Source organism: Perca fluviatilis, chromosome 1, assembly GCF_010015445.1.
Source record: "Perca fluviatilis chromosome 1, GENO_Pfluv_1.0, whole genome shotgun sequence".
NCBI classification, from domain to species: Eukaryota; Metazoa; Chordata; class Actinopteri; order Perciformes; family Percidae; genus Perca; species Perca fluviatilis.
Genome location: NC_053112.1, coordinates 30,786,914 through 30,807,559, shown reverse-complemented (window position 1 = coordinate 30,807,559; position 20,646 = coordinate 30,786,914). Strand labels below are relative to the sequence as shown.

Below are 20,646 nucleotides of genomic sequence, written 5' to 3'. Positions count from 1 at the left end.
CTGGCGGGTTTATTAAGGTGGGGCCTGGGAGAAGCAGCGGAGGTAAAAGACCACAGAGACAGGATCTAACTGGAACATGACACTGCTGGGGGCTAGTTAGGGTTAAACCCGGTCTGGACGGGGCACAAGGACTTGCTGAGGATCACTAATCACCACCACTAAGACCATGGTTACATGCATTTGATGAAAAATGCTACCTGCTTCATGCTATGCAGACTACTAAACAAGTCTGACTTGAATTTACTTCAGTACGTGAGTACAATTCTAAAGTCATCTCACTATTAATTTGAAAGTACTTTTCTACCAATTATGCATTACATGCAGATTCAAATTATATATGTGTAAGTGTAATACTACAGTTAGCATGATTCAGATACTGTCTATAGTGAAAATCAAGCCAATCAGACAACAAGAGCCATGGTAACCGCATCCACAGGTCTATCAAAGTTAAGGATGCCGTGCTGGCATGTTATGGTGTTACTTCAGTTGAGGCCCAGAGACTTGGAGAATCTATTAGAAGGCACACTGAACACGTTTTGGTGGCAAGTGGTAGCCCAACACCTCACCAAGACACTTTATGTTGGTGTATGCTTTCCTTTTCCAGTGTGTTCCAGCAGTGATTAAGAGCTCACTCACTCACTCACACACTCACACACAATATATCCCTAATAACAGAACAATACAATACGATTCAGAAGGATATTCCTCATGCCCCCCTGCTCTCATTCTGTCCTGCTCTCTAACAAAACTGCTGAGCCGCTCAAAATGGTCAGCTGCCTTTAGCAGCTCAAAACTTGAGAGAGGGAGCCAGAGGCAGCGCTAAAAAAATGGGGGGGAAACAAAGACTTGTCAGTAGCCTTAACGAGTCTGACATCTGTATTTGGCACTATTTAGGCCAAACCTCCTTAGGCAGAGAAACTGTATTTCCGGGAGCGCCTGCTGAAGAAGACCACTGCGAGGAAAGAGACGCAGAAGGCTTTACAGTAACAAATCAGTTGACAGGTGCCTTAAATAAGACAACATCTCAGTTTAGACCCCTTCTTCACAAATCCACTTAGATCCACCTCTCAGGTAAAGCGTATATTAGACTGCTGCTTATTAACCACATGGAGAGGCATTAGGAAAGCTGGGCATAGCTGCACCCAGTCCCTGTTAAACGGCCTCATGTGGATTGAGATGGGATGGATTACAGCCTGATGAATTAGTTGGTGAAGAGATGGGGAGTTAGTAGGACTGAGCAAAAGAGAGAGTGGATAGAGAGAGGCATACAGGGAGAGAAAGTGAAGGGAAATAAATATCAGCGATAGCTCTGAGTGTTTGAAATCAAATAATTTCGACCATCACTCAATAAATGTTGGCTCAGTGGCTTTTTTGCATAAAACATACATGAAATAATTACTGTCGATGGTTCTTAATTTCGAGGGTGTTAAACAGCTTGTAGACATCTGGTACTGAGCCGAGTCAGGTCATTCAAAATTTATCTAACTAAATTAAGGCGAGGAAAGAGGAGGGTGGGTAAGATGGAAAGGAAGCGTGTTAGTGGGAATGTATGTGTTGGGAGGGGGGTTACGGCGGTGGCTGGAGGAAATAAGAGTAGCACACACACATTTGTGAATTGACATGCCACAAGATAACCCACATGACTAGACAGAGGGAGTGGTTAGCTTCCATGCATCTATGGTTGTGTGTGTACGGGTGGAGGAGGTGGGTGGGTGGGTGGGTGGGGGGGTTTGGTACTTGCAGGGGGATCCTTAGCGCTGTCAAGGGGGGGGTTAGTGAATATGCAAAGGACCAGTAAATTAAATCAAACTGCCAAACTGTCAATTTCGGGGTAGCGTGACTAGTGCATGAAAATGGCATCACTGGAAGGTATCGAGGCTTTGGCGGCCCCCTTATCCCTGGGCTTTTCTGGCATTGGTTCAACTTTGTGTGGAGAGGTGGCTAATTTTGCATGCAAATTTCAGTCAATAAGCTCCAAGCAAGGCGTCCCAGGATATTTCAAAGGATCTGACAGTAGTTTCCCCCTCCTCTCTCCTTCTCTCTATCATTCTTGCTTGCATTCTTCTTTTGGCTCCTGAATACCAACTAGACAGAAGATGGAATTCAATCACCCATTTGCTTACGCTTTGCATATGCACGTTGTCCCCTCGATGCTGCGTAGGCCCCCCACAATTCAACCAGCCCACCCGCTCCACTCCTACCACCAAAAAATAATGAGGAGGGAGGCTATGAGAATAAGTGCATCTGTGTGTGTGTGTATCATTACCTATCTACGCTCATGTCCTCCCACTCGTCCTTAGTGGGACTGGGGCTGCGGCCTTGCCAGCTGATGGCTTGATTGGGGCTGACTGTTCGATGGCTGTGCTGGTGTAGCGGACCTCTGAGGCTAGTTGTTTTGAATTTGACCTTGCAACTAATGTTGCTAGCAGCCCCGCTTGCCCGCACTGGTGCTGCTGCACGGTTCCTATAGAAGTCCCTAGCTGCTCTGAGGATCCCTAGCTCCTGTCTCAGCTTCAGCAACTGATGATGAAGCTTGGTAGCCTCTTTCTGAGAGGCAGCCAGCCGACCTTCTAAAGCCATGATCTCGCTGCGATGCCGCTCCCCCTGGGCCAGGGCCTGGGCTTGGGATGCCTCTTCACGGACAGCTTCCTGGGTTCGCAGATGATCCAGGGAGGCTTGGAGTCTGCGGCAGTTGTGGGCCAAGTCTTCCTTGGCCTGAAGTAGCTGCTCTTTCTCTTCCCTCAGCTTCTCTGTCTCCTCCTCCAGGGACACCATCCTTCGCTCCAGCTGTTCAATCTGAAGGAATCAGAAATATGGGGCCTCAGTGGTACAACATAGTTAGTTTTTTCCCCTTGCATATCTGTAGTTTTTACCATAAATACTCAAACTTCTGAATATGCTGCTTTTGCAATGCTAGTGAACGACATGCCAAGTCGGAGTTCAGCCTGTTGTTGTTCTACAGCATATGTTATCAGTGAACATTTCTATTAGAAAAGCCAATTCCTGATTTGACCTGTGTGTGGTAGCATGCACACAGTGGTTTCCCTCCCCAGATATTTTCTCAAAGGTGTATGTGCCAATGCATATATGCTGTATATGGCTGAACCAATGAGGGGAGCAACACCCCCCTCGCCAGCCTGGCAAGGCTATGGACATCTGACTGGCACCCCCTTACCCAGATCACCCTCATCAACCAGGAGCACTTAGTCTATTTGTTAGATCTTTGGTGGAGACTGTTTAAGAGAACAGGGCATGCCTGCTGGGTTTGTGCCTCCAGGCAATTTTTTCCCTTTTATTTGGTTCTCACTCTGCCTGCTGGTGAAGCCTGGTACCTTTCAAACTAAATTAGATGGCTATCCCCACTCTTGATGATTCACTGCCATGAAGGCAACATTTAAAGTTAGGGGTTTAAAAAGCAAGTGTGTACAAACATGTGCAACCTACTAACAGCTCAGATACAACATCTATGTTAAATTATGTTAAATGTTAAAGTTTTCTGGGATAAGTTAGTACAGTTTTCTCTACCTCCGCCAAGGAGGTTAGGTTTTCGGCTTGGTTTGTCTGTTTGTTGGTTTGTCTGTCAGCAGAGTTACGGAAAAACTACTGGCCTGATTTTCATAAAACTTGATGGAAGGGTGTAGCATTGGCCAAGGAAGAACTCATTAATTGTTTAGAGCGGATCCCAATCACGGGGCAGATACACATATTATTTCTCACTTTCGTTAATATTGCAAGATAGGGAATTTGTGCTGCATTCATGTGGTGTCAGAATAATCGGGAAATGATTTCCTGACTGAAAAATTAAAATAACATTGTGAGATAGGGCATGCCTTGGCGAAGGTCTGCGCTCTCTCTCTCCGAGTGCCCTTGTAGTTTGTAGAATGTTTTAAACTGTGAAAAAAAACTACTTCCAAGCTGACACTTGACTTGGAAATGACTACATGTACAATTCTCCAAAGAGTTAGAACACTTTTGAATCATTCTTGATAGAGGAGAAAACACATTTTCTGAGAGGCATTGTGTGTAGTCATGGCTCTGTCGGGTTTCTTTTATTGCCAATGACAAAGAACACTTAGTGACGGCATAGTACTGTACCTTTTTAAATGACTGTTCCATTCGCTCCGAAGAAACAGAAAGCTTTTTCGGAGTGCTGCTTTTGACCTGGCGCTCCTTTGGCACTTTGTGAAGCAATTCTGCAAAGGGGAACAAAGCTCCTTATTGTGACGTGATGTGTCAAACTCGGGCTGCTCAATCAATAGAATGATAATAAAGAGGGTACATTAAATTAACAATTAGCCTTTCTAAGGTCTAATTTCCTTCCTACGGTCCAGTTTCTTTATTCTCTTTATTCTTCTTTTGTCAATCAAATCGGAAAGAACGCAAAATCACTGATGCTGTTTTCAGAGGGACTTCAACATTTTCACATTGCTAAAACCCAACTCCTGTTTCTAAAATCTTATCGAATAGCCCTTTTTCCTCCTGATTAACAGAAAAGTGTTTTATTCAGTAGTCCACACGGAAATAGGAAAACATTGTTCAAAAGCACACACTGGTACATGTAATGTGCAACCTCTCTCTAGGGATCTTAAACAAACGAAGAGAAGTGCTTGAATCCCTCGTGAACACACAGCCCCAGGCTGCACTGCTTTGTAGTCCACTATGTTTCCCCAATGGACAACTAATCTCTGCAGACTAACATGCTGCTTTATTCTGAAAACTTCAGTAGTGGCTTTGGCAAACATATGATTTAGTCTTTATGATAACAACAGAATGCATGCAGGAGTCAAAGTGCATGGGGATTTGATGCACACATATTCATGTGCGTATACACAAGTCGACAAGCCTCAGTGTCACTGTTTGACATACAGTATATACCTGCAAAAGTAGCACTATCTCCTCTGCTCACCTAGATGCAAAGGGCAACACAAAATATACAACTTTCTGCCTTTCATTCTCTCCTGTTAAACATTTAAAAACAGGACACCCAAAATATTTTTTTTACAATAAGGCTGGATGATTAAGTATTCAGGACCTTGACTTTTAGGTAAGTTGATCTTTTGGAGAGTAAGTTGGATAAAGAGGCCATAGAAGGGAGAGTAATAACGCGTGAGGGTTATGTTGTGAGGAGCTGCTGCTCCCTTGCTTTACATTTGACGCTTTGCCCAGGGAAGTTTGTTACTTTGAATTAGCCTGCTCTTTTGTCTTCCCAGCATGTCACATTCAATCAGACAGAGCACCAAATAGGACAGGAGGTCTGCCTTGTTCGCTGGGTACATAACCAGGTTGGGAGACAATTATCCAGCTCCAGTGCAGGTGGCTTGGGAGTTGGCACCTCAGCACTACCTTGATAAGAAGACGTGGTGACTCCCTAGTCACCCACGGTTTGAGGAGGTCCTGGCACTGCAGCATACATTAACGTCCCTCCCACGTCTCCTCATGGGCTGCAGCACAAAGGCCCTGTTCCTTTCATCTGCTGCCTTTCGTTAGTCTGATGCGTGAGCGTTTCAACCCTCCATACCTTTAATCGGGTCACAGAGGTTCTTCAGGGGCAAATGTTGTGACCACTCACAATGTTTTCTTAATAATGTTGTCAAAAAATTTTTATGTGAGTTTTATATTTTAAAAACAGTGATTTCAGCAAAATAATGTACAGTGGGGAAAGTGATGTGTTTTTTAAGCTATGTATGGTACTACCAAGAGTGCATTTTTAGAGAGAGAGAATACCACTTTAACAGTGGTACTACAATAAAAACAGCAGTACTAGGGAGCACATTGTGTAAAGACACTCTCTGCAGATGGTTTTTGTTAAGGTTTTTTTACCCTGATGAACTGGAAAATGACTGTACATGATAGCTCAAAAGATAAGAAAGCAGATAGCCAGGCACATGTATAACATTTATATTTAGTCATTATTTGTCTGACAAGATGCAAAACTAAGTATGTCCTTTCAAAAGAGCTTATTTCCTAGTACTAGACTGTCAATAGGATTTTAATTACTGCCATCCTTTAAATCATGTGCTTCCTTTAAATCTCCAATAGACACCATCACTGGTTGTGAAGAAAATGAAAGTGATCTAGGACAGATTTGTAATTGAACTAGTTAATTGAGGCCAGCAGTTGCGGTGGTCATCTTCTGACAAAAGGTTGCAGATTAGATTAAAAGCGATGTGCTTTTAACATTGGGAATGATAGATGCAGACAAGATGAACACTACTTGATCTCTCAATCAAGTTGCGAGGAGTTGATCAAGTCTTAATTGAGTTGTCGTATTAATTCCACCGGGAGTTGTCTAATTAATTCTGCTCACGAATACACATGGCCCAGAGGTAAAAGGATGGCTTAAAGGTGCGGTCATGTTACACAAGCATCCTTTTCCACCATTATAGGTGGTCCTTCCAGTTTTTTTGTTTTTGTTTTTTTTTATCTTTGTGCAACATCCTTGGCATCATAGAAAACAATACAGTAATTGAATACAAGGATTGAATAAAAATTCAATTTACGTAAAAAATGTCCACACCAACAGACTTGAAAAAAAAAGTGGTTCTAAAGATTCATGTTTACTTGGTTATTTTTAAGTCTCCAAAAATATATAAAGAAAAAAAAGGGTTTACCTTGGTGTTCACTAGCAAGACACAAGTGGAGCTCCTTCACTGTGGCCCGGTCCATAGCAGCCTGGACTCGCAGCATGTCCAGCTCCTCTTCTACGCCGGCTCTGGAGTCACACACATAATGAACTTTTCTTCACCCAGCTCTAATAGCAAATCTATTCATCTACAAATATAAATGGCATAAATATGAAATAAATAAGAAACCACTACCATCCCAATCTCCACAAATACTATCACTCTGAGTCTGGATTCCACTGTGGACTCCATTGTAGAAACTTTTATTTCACATTTTAACTGGAATCTTATCCACTGGCTTTCTCTTTATAACTGAAAAGACGACATGGCGAAGAAATCAACTAATTAAAATGCTTTTTAATTTATCTGGAAATCAAAGTGACAAGCAACATGAAACGCCAAGGTAGGAAAGTACAGTGTGCGTCTGTGTGTGTGTGTGTGTGTGTGTGTGTATCATAACAGACAAACAGACTGGAAAGTGTGCCCAATTACCTCTCTGCAATTAGCTTGATTCCTGCTAAAGGCTAATTATGTGGAGCCATGCTCGGAGCTTTGCACTTTCAAGTTATTATTAGGACCCCAACTGAAGTCTACTGAGGATACACACAAGCCCACTGAGACAACCACACCTGAAACACACACCTAATTCCCCTCCCCTTTGTTCCACAGTCAGAGAAAAACACTAGAAACAAGCTCCTGCTACTGGTGGCATTCTTCCCTCAGTTAACCTCATTACAACAGTAGGTCTTCCTTCTGACTGACTTCTTAAGGCATGCAGCGAGTGCAGCGTGCACGATACAACGAAATGTTTGATGATAAACAGGGCATTTGTGGCTACGGTGAACTATGATGAGCATAATGGCAATTAACTCAAACTAGACACCTGTTTCAACCAATCTAATTTTGCTAGCTCAACCAAGAGATTTTTCCATACATTTGCTAAGAAAATGACTGGGGAAAAGTTATCGCCATAGCAGAGGGAAGGAAAGTAACAGTCTAGCAGAGGCCTGGTCTAATGGCTGACCGCAGCTTAAATAAGTACACAATTGACTATACCTTAGGGGGGCGAGGAAGCAGATGGATATGTGTCGCTCCTCTATAGATTTTCCTCCATAAATGAACTCAAGTCGATGAGGCACCAGCACTGCCTTATGTGTCCAGGCTGTTAATGGGACAAATGAGCTGAAATATGTAGTGTGTGAAAGGAGCCTCTTCCATCTCATGTTTCTCTTTTATGCCTTTTCGGATGCTGATGGTATTGACGCTAAAGCAAAGTTCATATGGAAAACATTCAATTTTGTTAAAGGATGAGCATACTTTCTTGGATGGAGAAGGGATTAGATTGCAGATGGAGTTCATTGGCCAGGGGTCTCCAGTTTCACATCATAACATTCTGGAGATGGAAGACTATTGCAACCTTATTCAGTAACACTCAGTTGTTGCAGTGTGTGCACCAGTCTGCCATAGATAGGGAATTAGCAGAGCTAGGGATGCTACAAGAGCAATAACACTAATTTGGTTTGTAGGCCAATTTGTATGTCATTTTGTTACATTTGCTTTAGTTTTGTAACATTACATGATGTGAGTCACAATGTTACAGCACCAAGAGTTTTGTTTTGTGTCAAAACAACACATTTGGAATTACAGCCATCTGTCAATGCTTTTGGTTCATTTAATTATACCGGTAAATACAACCACATCTTTCTACAGTGTGTACAGCCTTTTCTCCTTTTCTTAGGCAACACGTTAAAACAAATTTCCAAACTACGATTTAATTTGCGACTGCACAAACCGTTTCCATGAGTGGCTTGCTCCAATCTCCCCTTACAGTCTCACTCCCCACACTTTGCTTCCTTGTTTGAGTACATCATTTGATAAACAGTTGCTTTCTATTTTCAGCCTATTGGGGTCCTGATGATGGGAAAAGAGTAGCTTTGAGAATTCAAAAGGATGTTTAGGCAACACTGTAAGGCTGCGGTAGTATTGAGCTAAATATCCCAACCTCAAGGAGCTATGTTTTAGATCTGCATCACATTATAGCCACCTCCACCCGAAACAAATTCCACACCTTTTCCCTATGTTAGACTACCTTCAGTAACCTGCAATCTGAAATGAAACCATGTTTTCCTGTCATATCCTTGTTATCACAGAGGAGAGGTTCTCTACAGCCACACCTCATATAGAGTATTTGAAGTATTTTTCTTTTTTTTTAATCTGAATGATAAATTAAATGAAGCTAGCTGGACAATTTTCAATTCCCTCTCAACTTGCCGCTACACCTCAGGTAGAATAACATTCAGCAGGCACAAGTAAAAGAAGTTTCCAGGCAGAAACCAAACTAAAGGCACCAGACGGGTGTTATGGTTGGTAATGATGTGGTCTGAAATGTAAGTTTGTGTCTCACGCCGCTCTTTTGGCCCCATTTTTGAAAACATTTGTCTCTCTCGTGCAGCGCTAGAACTTCAGCCCAGAGCTATCCACTCCATGTCATTTGATCTTGACTCTACCAGTGTTGCACCTAACACAGCTTAGAGCACAAACTGCCAGCCTCCATCCACAAGGGTGTACAACACAACATCATCTGTAGCCATTGTGCTTTAACATGCCAGCTTCCTCCTCGTAACATAAAAATACACAGGAACAGCAGGGAATAGGGTGAGAAAGCGAAAAAACCTCTGGCATTTTTATCGCTGGGGAAAGAATCTTGTTTTTGGGGCGTGTGTGGGGGAGATTTCCCTATGGTTAAACTCAAGCTAGAGGGCTGTTCATTCATGGAGGGAGTTTTTGTGGACAAGCCACTGCTGTCAGCAAAAATGGTGACTGGTGGAGTTGGTACATGGCTCAGTGCTGTACTCTAGCTCTGGGCGATGCAGCGGCAGCTGCAACAGCGAGTCTTTAAGAGTTACCTATAGGTTCTCCAGCCACAGGCCACTGATATGAGAGGTGAATGGGGATTCATGTAATAACCACTGGTGGAAACAACCTAGGATGTCCACAATATTCCCTGTTTAAGAGGCTTGTTGATGCTGCTAGGTATCCTGATATGAAATAAGACAATATCATAATGGTGTATTTATCAAACATGAGGAACACAACTTCCACAGTCAATGACTATTTGAATATGACAGGAGATAGGCACACTACATTCTCCCTTCTGTACGTGTGAATTGTATTTCTGAGGTTTGGTTCTTTAAAATAACAGTTTTTTGTGCTCTAATTTTATCTTGTTATGGGACTAAGTAAGACTTGATGGTGCACTGAAGCTTGCATTATAATTACAAACCAAGTGTAAAGCAAGTTTTTTTTTTACACAATAATTAATTTACCAAATAATTAATGAAGGAAAAACCTTAGTTGTAGGATTTTAAAACATGCATAAAACATTCTGTTTTTGTGTGTGCGTGTGTTTGTGTGAGCAAATGTGTCCCTCCTCCAACTAAGCCCTGGTCTGGGGAGCAAAAGACTCTCATTACTTCTAATACCTTTTAGCAAATCAAGATGAAACGGGAAAAAAATAGAGGAATCTGAGGAACATCGGGGGTAAACTTTATTAAACTTAATTAGTGTCAACGTCGCTTATTGGGGAGGTTCACATCCATAATGGTCACTCTCTATAGATGAGCTTTCACTGCTGCTGCAGATGCAAATGATCTCAAAGGCTTTTTCCCCAGTAATCGCTAGCTAATTTATGCTTTGATGTCATCTGAATATAGCATCTTAAGTCAGAGGGTGCACTGCATGTGTTTATTCTGTTTATGGGGCCTAAATAATCCCTGCCTCTTTTTTACCAACAGACCTTTAACAACAATTAACAAGCACGGACATGGAGTGCCGCAGACAGATGCATAATGAGGCAGATCAAATGATCCCACTGCGATTTTTTTAGCCCACCCTGCCCGTAGCTGCTTGCCAACCATCTACTATAACCAGAAGGAAATCTCAATCAAAAATCATCCTTGGTGTCAACTAGTTTATTTGTATGTGCCTTTTGCCTTAAAAGCACTTCAGCGTGCATATGTGAGATACTGTAAACTGGTTAAATGTTGAGAGGTGGGTCTTCATGTCAGAATATGTCAGTGCATAATCACATGACTATATAAAGAAGAGGCTATTTTTCTTCTACGATTATTTGCGTACTAAATAATGAAAGAAACAGGGAAGTCCCATACTATTAAGAAAAGTTGAAATCATGAGATGGCTAGCATTAAAACATTAAGCGTTTTAGACAAATTCAGCTTGGTCATTACATTTCTAAGCCACGTCAATTTCTGAGTTTGCCATGGATACTTTTAATTCTTGTCAACAGCTTTTAAAGTGACAGAAAATAGACCAAAAGGTGCATTAAAGTAGTGGCCCTGTAGTGCATGTCTTTTTTAAACGTATTGACCAAATATGCATATCTTAACAATGTTCAGAGATACTAACCCACAACACTCAACACAAGAAACCATCCTGCTAATACTTTGCCACAATTTTCTTGTAAAAGGTTGTCAAAGAATAAGCAATTTGTTGCTTACTGCATCCTTAAGTCATTAGGATGAGCCATGGGGAGCCAGTAAATCAGCTAACAAACAGACCTGTTTTCCCGTATTGCTCAACCTCTTACTCAAGTGCAGAGATTAGAGGGGGGCCTGGGCTTCATAACCTTCTCTTAACACTGTGGGGACCCACTGTGCAGGACTTATCCCAGCAATATTCATTCTGGGAAATGGTCATTTGGGCCTCAAGGCGGTCTTTTAAAAGTGCTGTTTCTGGAGGAGGTGATAGGGAGCATCTGTGCACAAAATCATGACAATAAGGGAGCGCGAATGAGAATGAGACTCTCCTCTAAAGCCAGCCACTTGGCATTCAAAGCTTTATAAGGGGCCTTTATTTGGCCCTAAATTCTTCAGCTTCCAGGAGTTAATTACCCATTAGTGGATCATTGCTAACACTTATCTAGCATAACCTTCACAAGCACAATCATTATAACACGGTCAATGGAACAACAAGCTGCAACTGCTTTCCCCAACAGTTTCCTGGGAGTTATGCTTTCACAAACTCCTGTTGTTGTTGCACTGTGATGGACACACTTTTGCCTTTTCTGTTGCCTCTCAACAGAAATGTGCATTGCAGAGAAGTAAAGCTGTTTGGTTAAGCTGGCTTTGTCCACAGTCCCAACAACCTTATCTGTTCCTGTTTCTTCCGATAACAGGTATGGAAGAAAGCGAGGGCTGGAATAGAGATGGGCATTATGTTTTCACTTATTTCAACACACTGAGCTGTGCGCAGATGCGTGCCCCGGAACGGAGAGTTTTTCTGAAGTTTAAAGATCCCAGCCAAGTTTACTTTGCACCAGCCACCCGGGTAAGGAGGGGCCCTGGGGGCGGGAATGGAGGAGATGAGGTGGAGCTGGTCAGGGGCACATGAAGGGGATCAACACCAACCCCGGAGGACAGGCCAGTTACACAGCTAGGAAAGAGGCCAGCCGCTCTCCATCCCTCGTGGTTTCCCTCGCAGGTCAGTTCCAAGGACCCTGCGTGTTCACTGTAGTCTGCTCACCCCCCCTCGTCCCATCCCCAGACCAGCCAGTGCTCAACTCTGCTCAGCTCTAGTCGTGGCCGGGCAGGCAGGCAGGCGGATGGACATCCCTTAACAGGCAGCATCGGCGGCGCTAGGGCTGCTAGCCTGTAATTAGCTCGGACAGCTCAGGCTTGGAGAGAGGCAGCCGGGCTATATCATAATGAGCTCAGCTGGGATTAGGAGGACAGGGCAGGGGGTGAGCAGAGGGGAAAGCAGTGGAGGGGGTGGGGGGCAAGTACTAGAATTCTGGCCTCAGCCTACTGCAGCATCACAGAGGACCAGAGGGAGGCAACTGGGAAGACAAGTAGGAAGAGGGGAAGAGAAAGGTACAGAGGCATAGAATAGAGGAGGGAAGAGGTGAGGAGAGGTGAAGGCTAGGGGAGATTGGGGAGAGGAAGACTGTGGCTTTAGGCCAAGCTTTGAGTAGCATCATAGACGGTCAGTGTTAGTGGTACGGTTACAAGGGCTTTCTTTAGATCAAACAAGACAATGGCTGTACTACACCCAGAGACAGACTTAAAGACAAAGACAGGAGGAAAGAAAGAGAGAAGGAAAAACTAAGTAACAAAGGAAGAAATTCAACGAAAAGCCCCTCTTGCTGAAAAGTCACACTGTAATAAAACACCAAACTCAAAGTCAAGATTTGAGCGAATGACACTACTACAGCTTACAGACTATAAGTGTGTAAAGTATCTTATTGACACTCACTTAATTAACACCAGCAACAGGACTACGGTTTGGCATAAATGTTCCATTAAAAATGCAATTATTTCACAAAGACACAGCCAGGGATTCTGATAATGTGATTTTACTTCCTGCACTTTTATGTGTGAATATTCGGGCAGCCAATTTTACAAATGAGCACAGAGTCTAATGATCTTGCTTTGGCCCCTGCTGGTTGGTAATGATGTGGAGGGCTAGGTGGATGCTGTGAAGTTGGGAAGGGCACACTCAAATTTTAACACCCACAAACAAGAAGGGACAGTTGGAGTGCGCGTCGGTATGTGTGTACACGTGTAAGAGAGAGCGAGAGAGAGAGAGGGTTTTAAATTTAATGTGTGTTTGCACACTCAAACGTCCAGTGATGATATTATCTATGATTCAGCCAGGCAATTTTGACAGCAGGGGACTTACTTTTCAATGGAGAGCTTCCTGGTGAGGTTTTTCAAGTAGGCCAGCTCATTCCAAACTGCATCACTGTTCTCTTGTCTTAGCTGCCATGGTTCTGCACGCTGCATCCTTCCACCTGGCCTGGGAACACACACGGACGCGCACATGCAAATTAATGAATGAATGAATGAATGAACGAAATTAATTATTAGTAAAGATATATTTTTTCTTCATGTACACAACATTGATGATAGGCTTACACATTGATGGTAGGCTTACTGGCCTACAGCTAAGGTAGCCATAAGGTCGCCATCCACAGATACAGATAAGCTTAAGGATTTCCTGTGCCACATTTTAACATTAAAATGTGATGTATAAATATATGAATATGCTAACAATTTTTATTTTAAAAGCTTAGTATTGTATGCACCACAAAAACATATGTGTATAGGCATTGGGCCACCCTACACGTTATTGTAGGTACAGTTTATTATGCAATTAAATTTTATACAATATATGTAGTAAGGGGTCCCTGCTCTGTCTCTCTTTCAGCTAAGGGGTCCTTGGCCTAAAAAACTTTGAAGACCCCTTACATAAAGCAAATATACTAACAAAGAAAAATGGCTGGTACTGTACATTATCTTGCGGCCTCTGGCCAATTCACATGGGGAAACAAGGCCCCTTAGTCTCACTCTGTTTTTGTAATTCAGCCATCTTTAGCAGTATTCAAATGAGCAGCCTTGACTTTGACATTTCAGTGGCAAATCATGTACACACGTATGCATGTTTGTTAAAGCCCTGGGCACTGCCTGTGTGGCAGGGCGCTGGACCATTCCCTGTGTGCCATGCAAAAATAAATAATGGCAAAAATACACTCGCAAACGAGGTCATTTAAATGTCTACACCTCACTTATGAATACTTAATGACACTTTGTGCTCAGTGGTTGCTCCCACCATTGAACCTCCCTTTTAACAAACACACCCACACCCACAGTCCTTACTGCCCCCAACTGCATCCCTGCACGCACCCAACTCATCAATCTGTCTCAGCCCAACACATTCAATTCCAATAAGCCTTTCATTTGCAAACTAAAATGGCTTTTAGTGAGAAATCCACAGATTGAAAAAGTAGCAGATGAGAAGAGAATACTGTTTTTGTCTCACTAACTCTCTCTCTCTCTTTCACACACACACATTTTTACTCAATCAATGAGGAAATGGATCAGGAGGGTCACTGGTATTGCGGGGGGCTCCTTTTCCCTTGGTCGTTATTGGCGGTGTAGACACAGCCATACTACGCTAATACTACTTAAACCCTGGTGCTTGGGAGTTGGAGGCTACTGAGGAACAGCAAATGTTTTCATTTAATACTGCTAATGCCCCTGTGAGCAATGTGGAGTCCTTGAACATCTCTGTCGTGTATGTGTGTGTGAGTGTATATGTGTGCTATCTGTGGGCTTGGGTTAGTTTCCCAGAGTGCTAAGATACTTAATGGGTAATCTTACTGTATAGTCACAGAGATTGATACACGTTTACTCATTCTACAGCAAGCACACAGTGAATTCAGCCTGAGCTATCGCATCACTGCCTGGAGCCTGTAAAAGTACATGATTTTACCCACAGCTCTATTTTAATTCTTTCTGTGTGTGATATTTAGGTATGCAGTATATCAACTGCATTCCTTATGAAAGGTGTATGAAGCTTTATTAAGTCACGGTAAAGCATTATACATTTTAATTTGTTTACAGTGGGCCTAAAAGCTGTTGAACATGGAGCCATGAGAGAGCTATCTTCTTCAGGCCTCAGTGCTTCCTCCCCTATGGTATCCTAGTTTCCATTATTAAGCAGGAGGAAATAGAGAGAACTTTTCCACGCTGCTGCGGCTAATTGCTCTGATTCAGGGGGAATCTGTTTATGGGCGCAACTTTGATCAGAGTACGGATGCTTTAATAACCTTTAATTTTATTTGCTCACCCCCATCATCCCCAGTCTGATTAAAAAACTTTTTCCCTTCTCTAATATAAATAAGAAGTTGGTTTTTCCCCCCTCTCCTTCATGCCATTTTGGGAAAATATGGTGGTAATGGTGAATGGCAGGGTGGTTTCACTGGGACTGGCCAACTGGGCACCACCTGCATGCTGATGAGCCAATGGATCCTTCGTCTGCTTTTTGATTGGCTGGTAGTTCTATTATGGGTGGGACTGGTTATCACACACACTAGTGACGTCACTCAGCAGCTGGCCGTACAGCAACCAATTGTCTAATTCAATACGTTATTCTGCTGATGAGAGGTGCAGATTGATATGAGGGAAATTAAAATCTGGAAGCTATAGAAAAAATTATGTTAGTGTCCAACAATAATAAGTTTGACATATATTGTGTTTATAAAAAAGTATTTGTAAGTACAGGCATACTGTATGTGTGTGGCTGGTAAAAGGGCGGTGAGGGGGACACACAACGCAGTCCTATCTTTTGGTCCTGCACACAAAAGGGGAACAAAAACGACCCCCCGCTTCTTTCCAAAAAGCCAACAACACAGCATGGAAGCTACAGGGAAATCCCTAACAAGCTCGAAATGCAATGAGACTCGACGCCTATCCCCACTGACTTGTTAGGGTTCTGATTTCCCGGCACTAATGGGAGTATTTAAGTCATTTTCTATTGTCTCTCATTCAGGCTGGCATTACCCCAGTGGGTTTAAAAGCTATTTAAGGATGGGGCTTAATGCCAATTGAATGCCAGGATCATAACATTGAGTGACTGGCTGGTGCCATGGAGGGCTCTGACTGAAAAGGGCAAAGCTGCCTATTGCATCAATTTTATGTCAAATCAGTCATGAAATACAAATATACTGACACTGATAGTACAAACGTATTATTATGGATTTGTAGGTCGTATTAGCTCTTTGCTCTTAACTAGAGCCCTGTATCATACAAACATACATGTACATGTTTTTTCTTCTTCTCCCAAAATCAAGGCAGTCTTTGACGAAAGTACATTATTTCACCACGCAGAGCATTTCCTTGATAACTTGTTAAAATGTAAAACAACGGCACAACTGGTGTTGACTCTGAGAGTTCTCTCTCTACATCGCTCTGTCTTTGTTCCCACTGTCTCAGACACATGGTGTTGAGCCGCGCTGAGCTGACATGAGCCGAGTCGAGCCTAGCGCTGAACACGCTCTCTCACTCACTCCACTTTCACACGGGCTCACATTGCACTGCTGTTTTCTTTAATTAACCCAGAGAGAAAACAGCCGACAAGGGTCAACACTTTGCTCCCGTGCGGCCACCAAACATATGCACCTTTAGTTACATTTTAAACTGGACTCAATGATGCTGTTGGAGAAAAGAAACAGAGACAGAAAAAGTGGGAACAGGCTGGGGGAGACAATGGAGAAAAAGACCCTTATACTAATGACATTTTCAAGCACATTCTTTCAGCTCTGTGTAAAAATCCTGTGGTTTATGGTGAAGATAACAGGTCGAAGCAGGAAATGGATGTCTCCCCTCCTCCACAGGCCTTCTCAAACACCTCGCACCCCCCAGGACCAGACACCTCCAGCCTCTGGCTCTCACATCCTAATGAACACTGAGGGAGAAGAGACGCAGAAGCGCGCACACACACACTTGGCACAAAACGGCCCAAATTGACTGGGCTTAAAACCTCAGAGCTTTTCAAAAGGCAATGGAAGGAATTTCTCCCACTTTCCCAAATCCAGCACTGAGGTCTTGTCAGACAACATGTGGAGAGCAATGAGTCCCTAAGACGATTTGTGAGTGGTTTCAGAGGGTAGTAGCATTTCACAAGGGCTTTTAACATAAGACAAGGTGAGTTACAGTATGTGCTTTGAAACATCTCTTACTGCCTGCTGCTGGGTGGAGCTGGACGTTATCCAAGTTACTTTGTGTATGCAGAGGTCCTCTGTGTTTTATGAGTCTGATGTGTGTACACCAACACTTCCTGTGCATTGTGTGAGCGTACAGTAATTATTTTGTCACATTTTCCCACTGTGTTGTGTGACGAGAGTTTGTTACTAAACATTCAACCGTGTACTTACATGCCATTTGATTTCTCCATCCCTTTCAGCTGGTCTCTGACTGTCTTGTAGTTGGTCTGAATCAGACACAGGCGTTCACGGCGTTTATCATGAGCCCTCCTCAGCTCTTCATTCTCCTCTATCTGTAAGGCACAGTGACAAGATTTCTTTTCTCTCCAAGAGTTGTACATGTCAAATGAAACATAACTTAACTGAAAGAGGGAGTCTGTTTCATTTACACTGGCACAGCAGTGTAGGAGGGAAGCTGAGAAAATCTCTACATATTTAAACTGGTCTACAGCTGAAACATCTTTGCTTGACAGAAACCAGCAGTTTCAGATTATTTTCTTCCTGAAGTGTTTCCACCCTCACTGAAGTGTTTCCACCCTCACTGGACAACGGAGACATCATTAAGGGACGACATTTACACGCTGAGTCAATGGGGCCACAGAACACCAAGCGCGCGCGCGCACACACACGGCGATATGGAGAGAATCAAATATCACAATATTTTTGACCAAATACATGAAATACCAGCAGCGGTGGATTTGTTGCTGACACTGTTGTTGACAGCTATTAAAACACTGCAAGATTGGGCTCCAGCTTTAAAGAAGGAGTAAGAGAAGACAACATATAGATTTTTCTTGTCAGGGGCACCCCTCCTCCTCATCACACTGACCTTAACAGCGAGGGCGATGGAGAAAACACTTTCAAAAGACAGGACAAACCGAGGTGGAAAAAGAGCGAAGGAAGAGAGAAAGGCAGCTGATGAAAATAGAGGAAAGAGAAACAGAGGGAGCAAAGAAATTAGAAAGAGAGAGAGAGCAAAGCAAAAGAGAAAGTGAAAGGAAGAGCGCAGGACAGGTTTCTGCTTGAGTGGCTAAGGCTGGGGAGAGTTGTCGAGCGCTTTCTGTAGGGAAGGAGCTTGTTTACTGCTGATATGACACGGCTGCCCTGCAGAGAGGGAAATGCGAGCCCTCAGCCCTGTTATTATTAACAAGGACAAAGAGAACGGAGAGAGCGCACAAACATGCACTGGACACACAACAGGTGCACACGCACTCACAACCACACACACACACACAGACACACACACACAATGCACATTCACACTGCCAATGTGACAAGTATGGATTTTTCCTGGTGCGGATTATTCACAGAGGACATCTGCAAGACATCCTCGGCCTCCTCAAGCTGCCCCCAACCTCTCAAAAATAAGGCTCTAATGAAAGGGGCCAGACCAGGGCAGTGTTAACTGGTGGAACTAGGAGGTGGGGGAGGACACAGAAGAGTTGAAGCTGACTGATGGAGGAGGGAGGGGGGGCGCAAGTGGCAGGGCATTAGCCACATCATGGCTTCCCAGGCTCCTAAGAGAGCTTCCCCTGGGCAGCCCAGTTCTGGACATCAGGCCACAGACCCTTGCCCACAGATCAATACACCCCCTTACTCAGCCAGCATACACATCTGTGGATGTTCTCAAGCTGAAAAATAATTACAAAGCAACAGCTACTGTTTACTTGAAAGTGTGCGGAAGAAAAAAAAAGAGGCCATTATTATGAGAATTGTTTGTTTGTCTGCTGCTGTTAGTTGCGAAGGTCAAAATGTCAATGGCACAGGCTGGCGTACCCAATTTATTTGAAAGGCATTCTTCTGGAAAGAATTGGAGAGGATCAACTGGAGAACAACGGAGTGGACAGAGTGAAGTATTGTACTGAAAGATGCTGGAGGTTGAGTTCTCAACTGCAGCTGATGGAGTGCATTTTGCTTAATGCCAGATCCAAGCAAAGGACATAACCCCTACATCATGCTCTGAACTAATGCTCTCATTAATGTGGCCACAGATTTGAGTTGCCAATCACGGTTTTTCTGTGCATACCTTTGCTAAAAGCCCCTCAACTGGCAGACACGTAAATGGCACTATTAACTAAGACAGTCATGCGTGTCGTCTGTATCTACGTTGAGCATTAACGTCTGACTAGGTGTCTGCCAGTGATGTAATTCAGACACTTCAGATCTGACAAGAAAATGATGCCTAATGTGTTCCTGGAATTGTGTTCAAAGGGAGATGACCTCTGCATAATCACTCACTCACTGGTCAGTATAAAAGAAGGAAAGGATAAAGAGAGGCACCAAGGAGGTCAGCTTTAGAGAAAAGTCAATAAAATAAAAGGATTATGGCAATGGAAAATATACCCTGCCGACATAAAATAAAAGAGAGAAAGTAAAATGTTGAGAACTTAAAAGAAACATAGGGGAGAGGTGAACATAAAAGTGTATATAGCTTGCAGTGAATGAAGAATAGTGGGAGAAAGACGTCCTAGAGCATATGAAGGTTAAAAGACCAATAAAGCTGATTTGTTTAAGGGAAAACTCTGCTGCATCCACTTTCACCAGAGCAGCTCCTCTCCTGCTGCTTCACTGCCTACGCACGCTCTGTTTGTGTGTGTACACACGTGTTGTGTGTGTGTGTGTGTGTGTGTGTGTGTGTGTGTGTGTGTGTGTGTGTGTGTGTGAGAGAGAGAGACAATGTAAGAGAGGGTCATGGAGAAGTAGTGCAATTGAACCCTTTGGAGTCTGTGACTCTTACAGAGCTGCAAACCTTCCTACAACCTAGCAGCTGATAGCAGCAATCATATGTAAGATAGTGGCCAGAGCAAGAAACAGCTCAACTATGCCTGTCTATATCAGCTGGACACCACTATGTCATTGAATGTGCCCAATTCAGCAAACAATACCATTTCAAAGTCACTGGCAGTCAACAGCCACTGGCGCGTGGGAAAACATTGAGGCAGTAGATTAAGACCGAAAAGACAGAAAGGATGATGGGGGCTGCACAAAACAAAGGGCATACAGTTATTATAAACCATAAAGAAACGTTGGGGATAGATTGATTCATGTAAATGAGAAAAGGAGAGGATATTATGTGCATTTATCTATGTTTGCTAGTTACCTTCAATTGCAGCAGCCCCTCAAGGTCTTGAATCCTCTGTTCTGCTCTTCTTCTCCTCCCGCTAGCCAACTCCACAGTGCTGGCTGGGGACAGAGACCTGGATCGCTGCACTGGTGCACCCTGGGACAGGGAAGCAAAGATGCACTGGGGTGAGAACTTGAGCACACTTACAGGCACATACCCATGCAACAATTAACATCTGTAGAAACACCGAGTGAATGCCAATAATGGAATCATCTATGTTCATTCCATTCCCCTCTCACCTGGAGTAAAACTTGCACATTGTCTTCTTCAGTACACACATATGAACACACAAACAAACATACTAGCAGAGGAATAAAGCAAGCAGGCTGGAGCAGCGG

General features: G+C 43.4%; 1 protein-coding gene across 7 annotated transcripts in view; it reads right to left on the bottom strand.

Annotated features, from left to right (window-relative positions):
• Positions 1–20,646, bottom strand: part of cntln (centlein, centrosomal protein) — an 89,142-nt gene that overhangs the window by 35,987 nt on the left and 32,509 nt on the right. For all 7 annotated transcript variants that reach the window (XR_005639184.1, XR_005639181.1, XR_005639182.1 and 4 more), the window contains exons 11-16: positions 20,285–20,404; positions 17,356–17,477; positions 13,320–13,436; positions 6,612–6,712; positions 4,096–4,193; positions 2,267–2,796 (exon numbers count right to left, since the gene is read on the bottom strand). Coding sequence is in view for 4 of the 7 variants with exons in the window: in XM_039800032.1 (XP_039655966.1) it covers positions 2,267–2,796; positions 4,096–4,193; positions 6,612–6,712; positions 13,320–13,436; positions 17,356–17,477; positions 20,285–20,404 (1,088 nt within the window). In the remaining 3 variants the exon portion in view is untranslated. The remainder of the gene's footprint in view (positions 1–2,266; positions 2,797–4,095; positions 4,194–6,611; positions 6,713–13,319; positions 13,437–17,355; positions 17,478–20,284; positions 20,405–20,646) is intronic.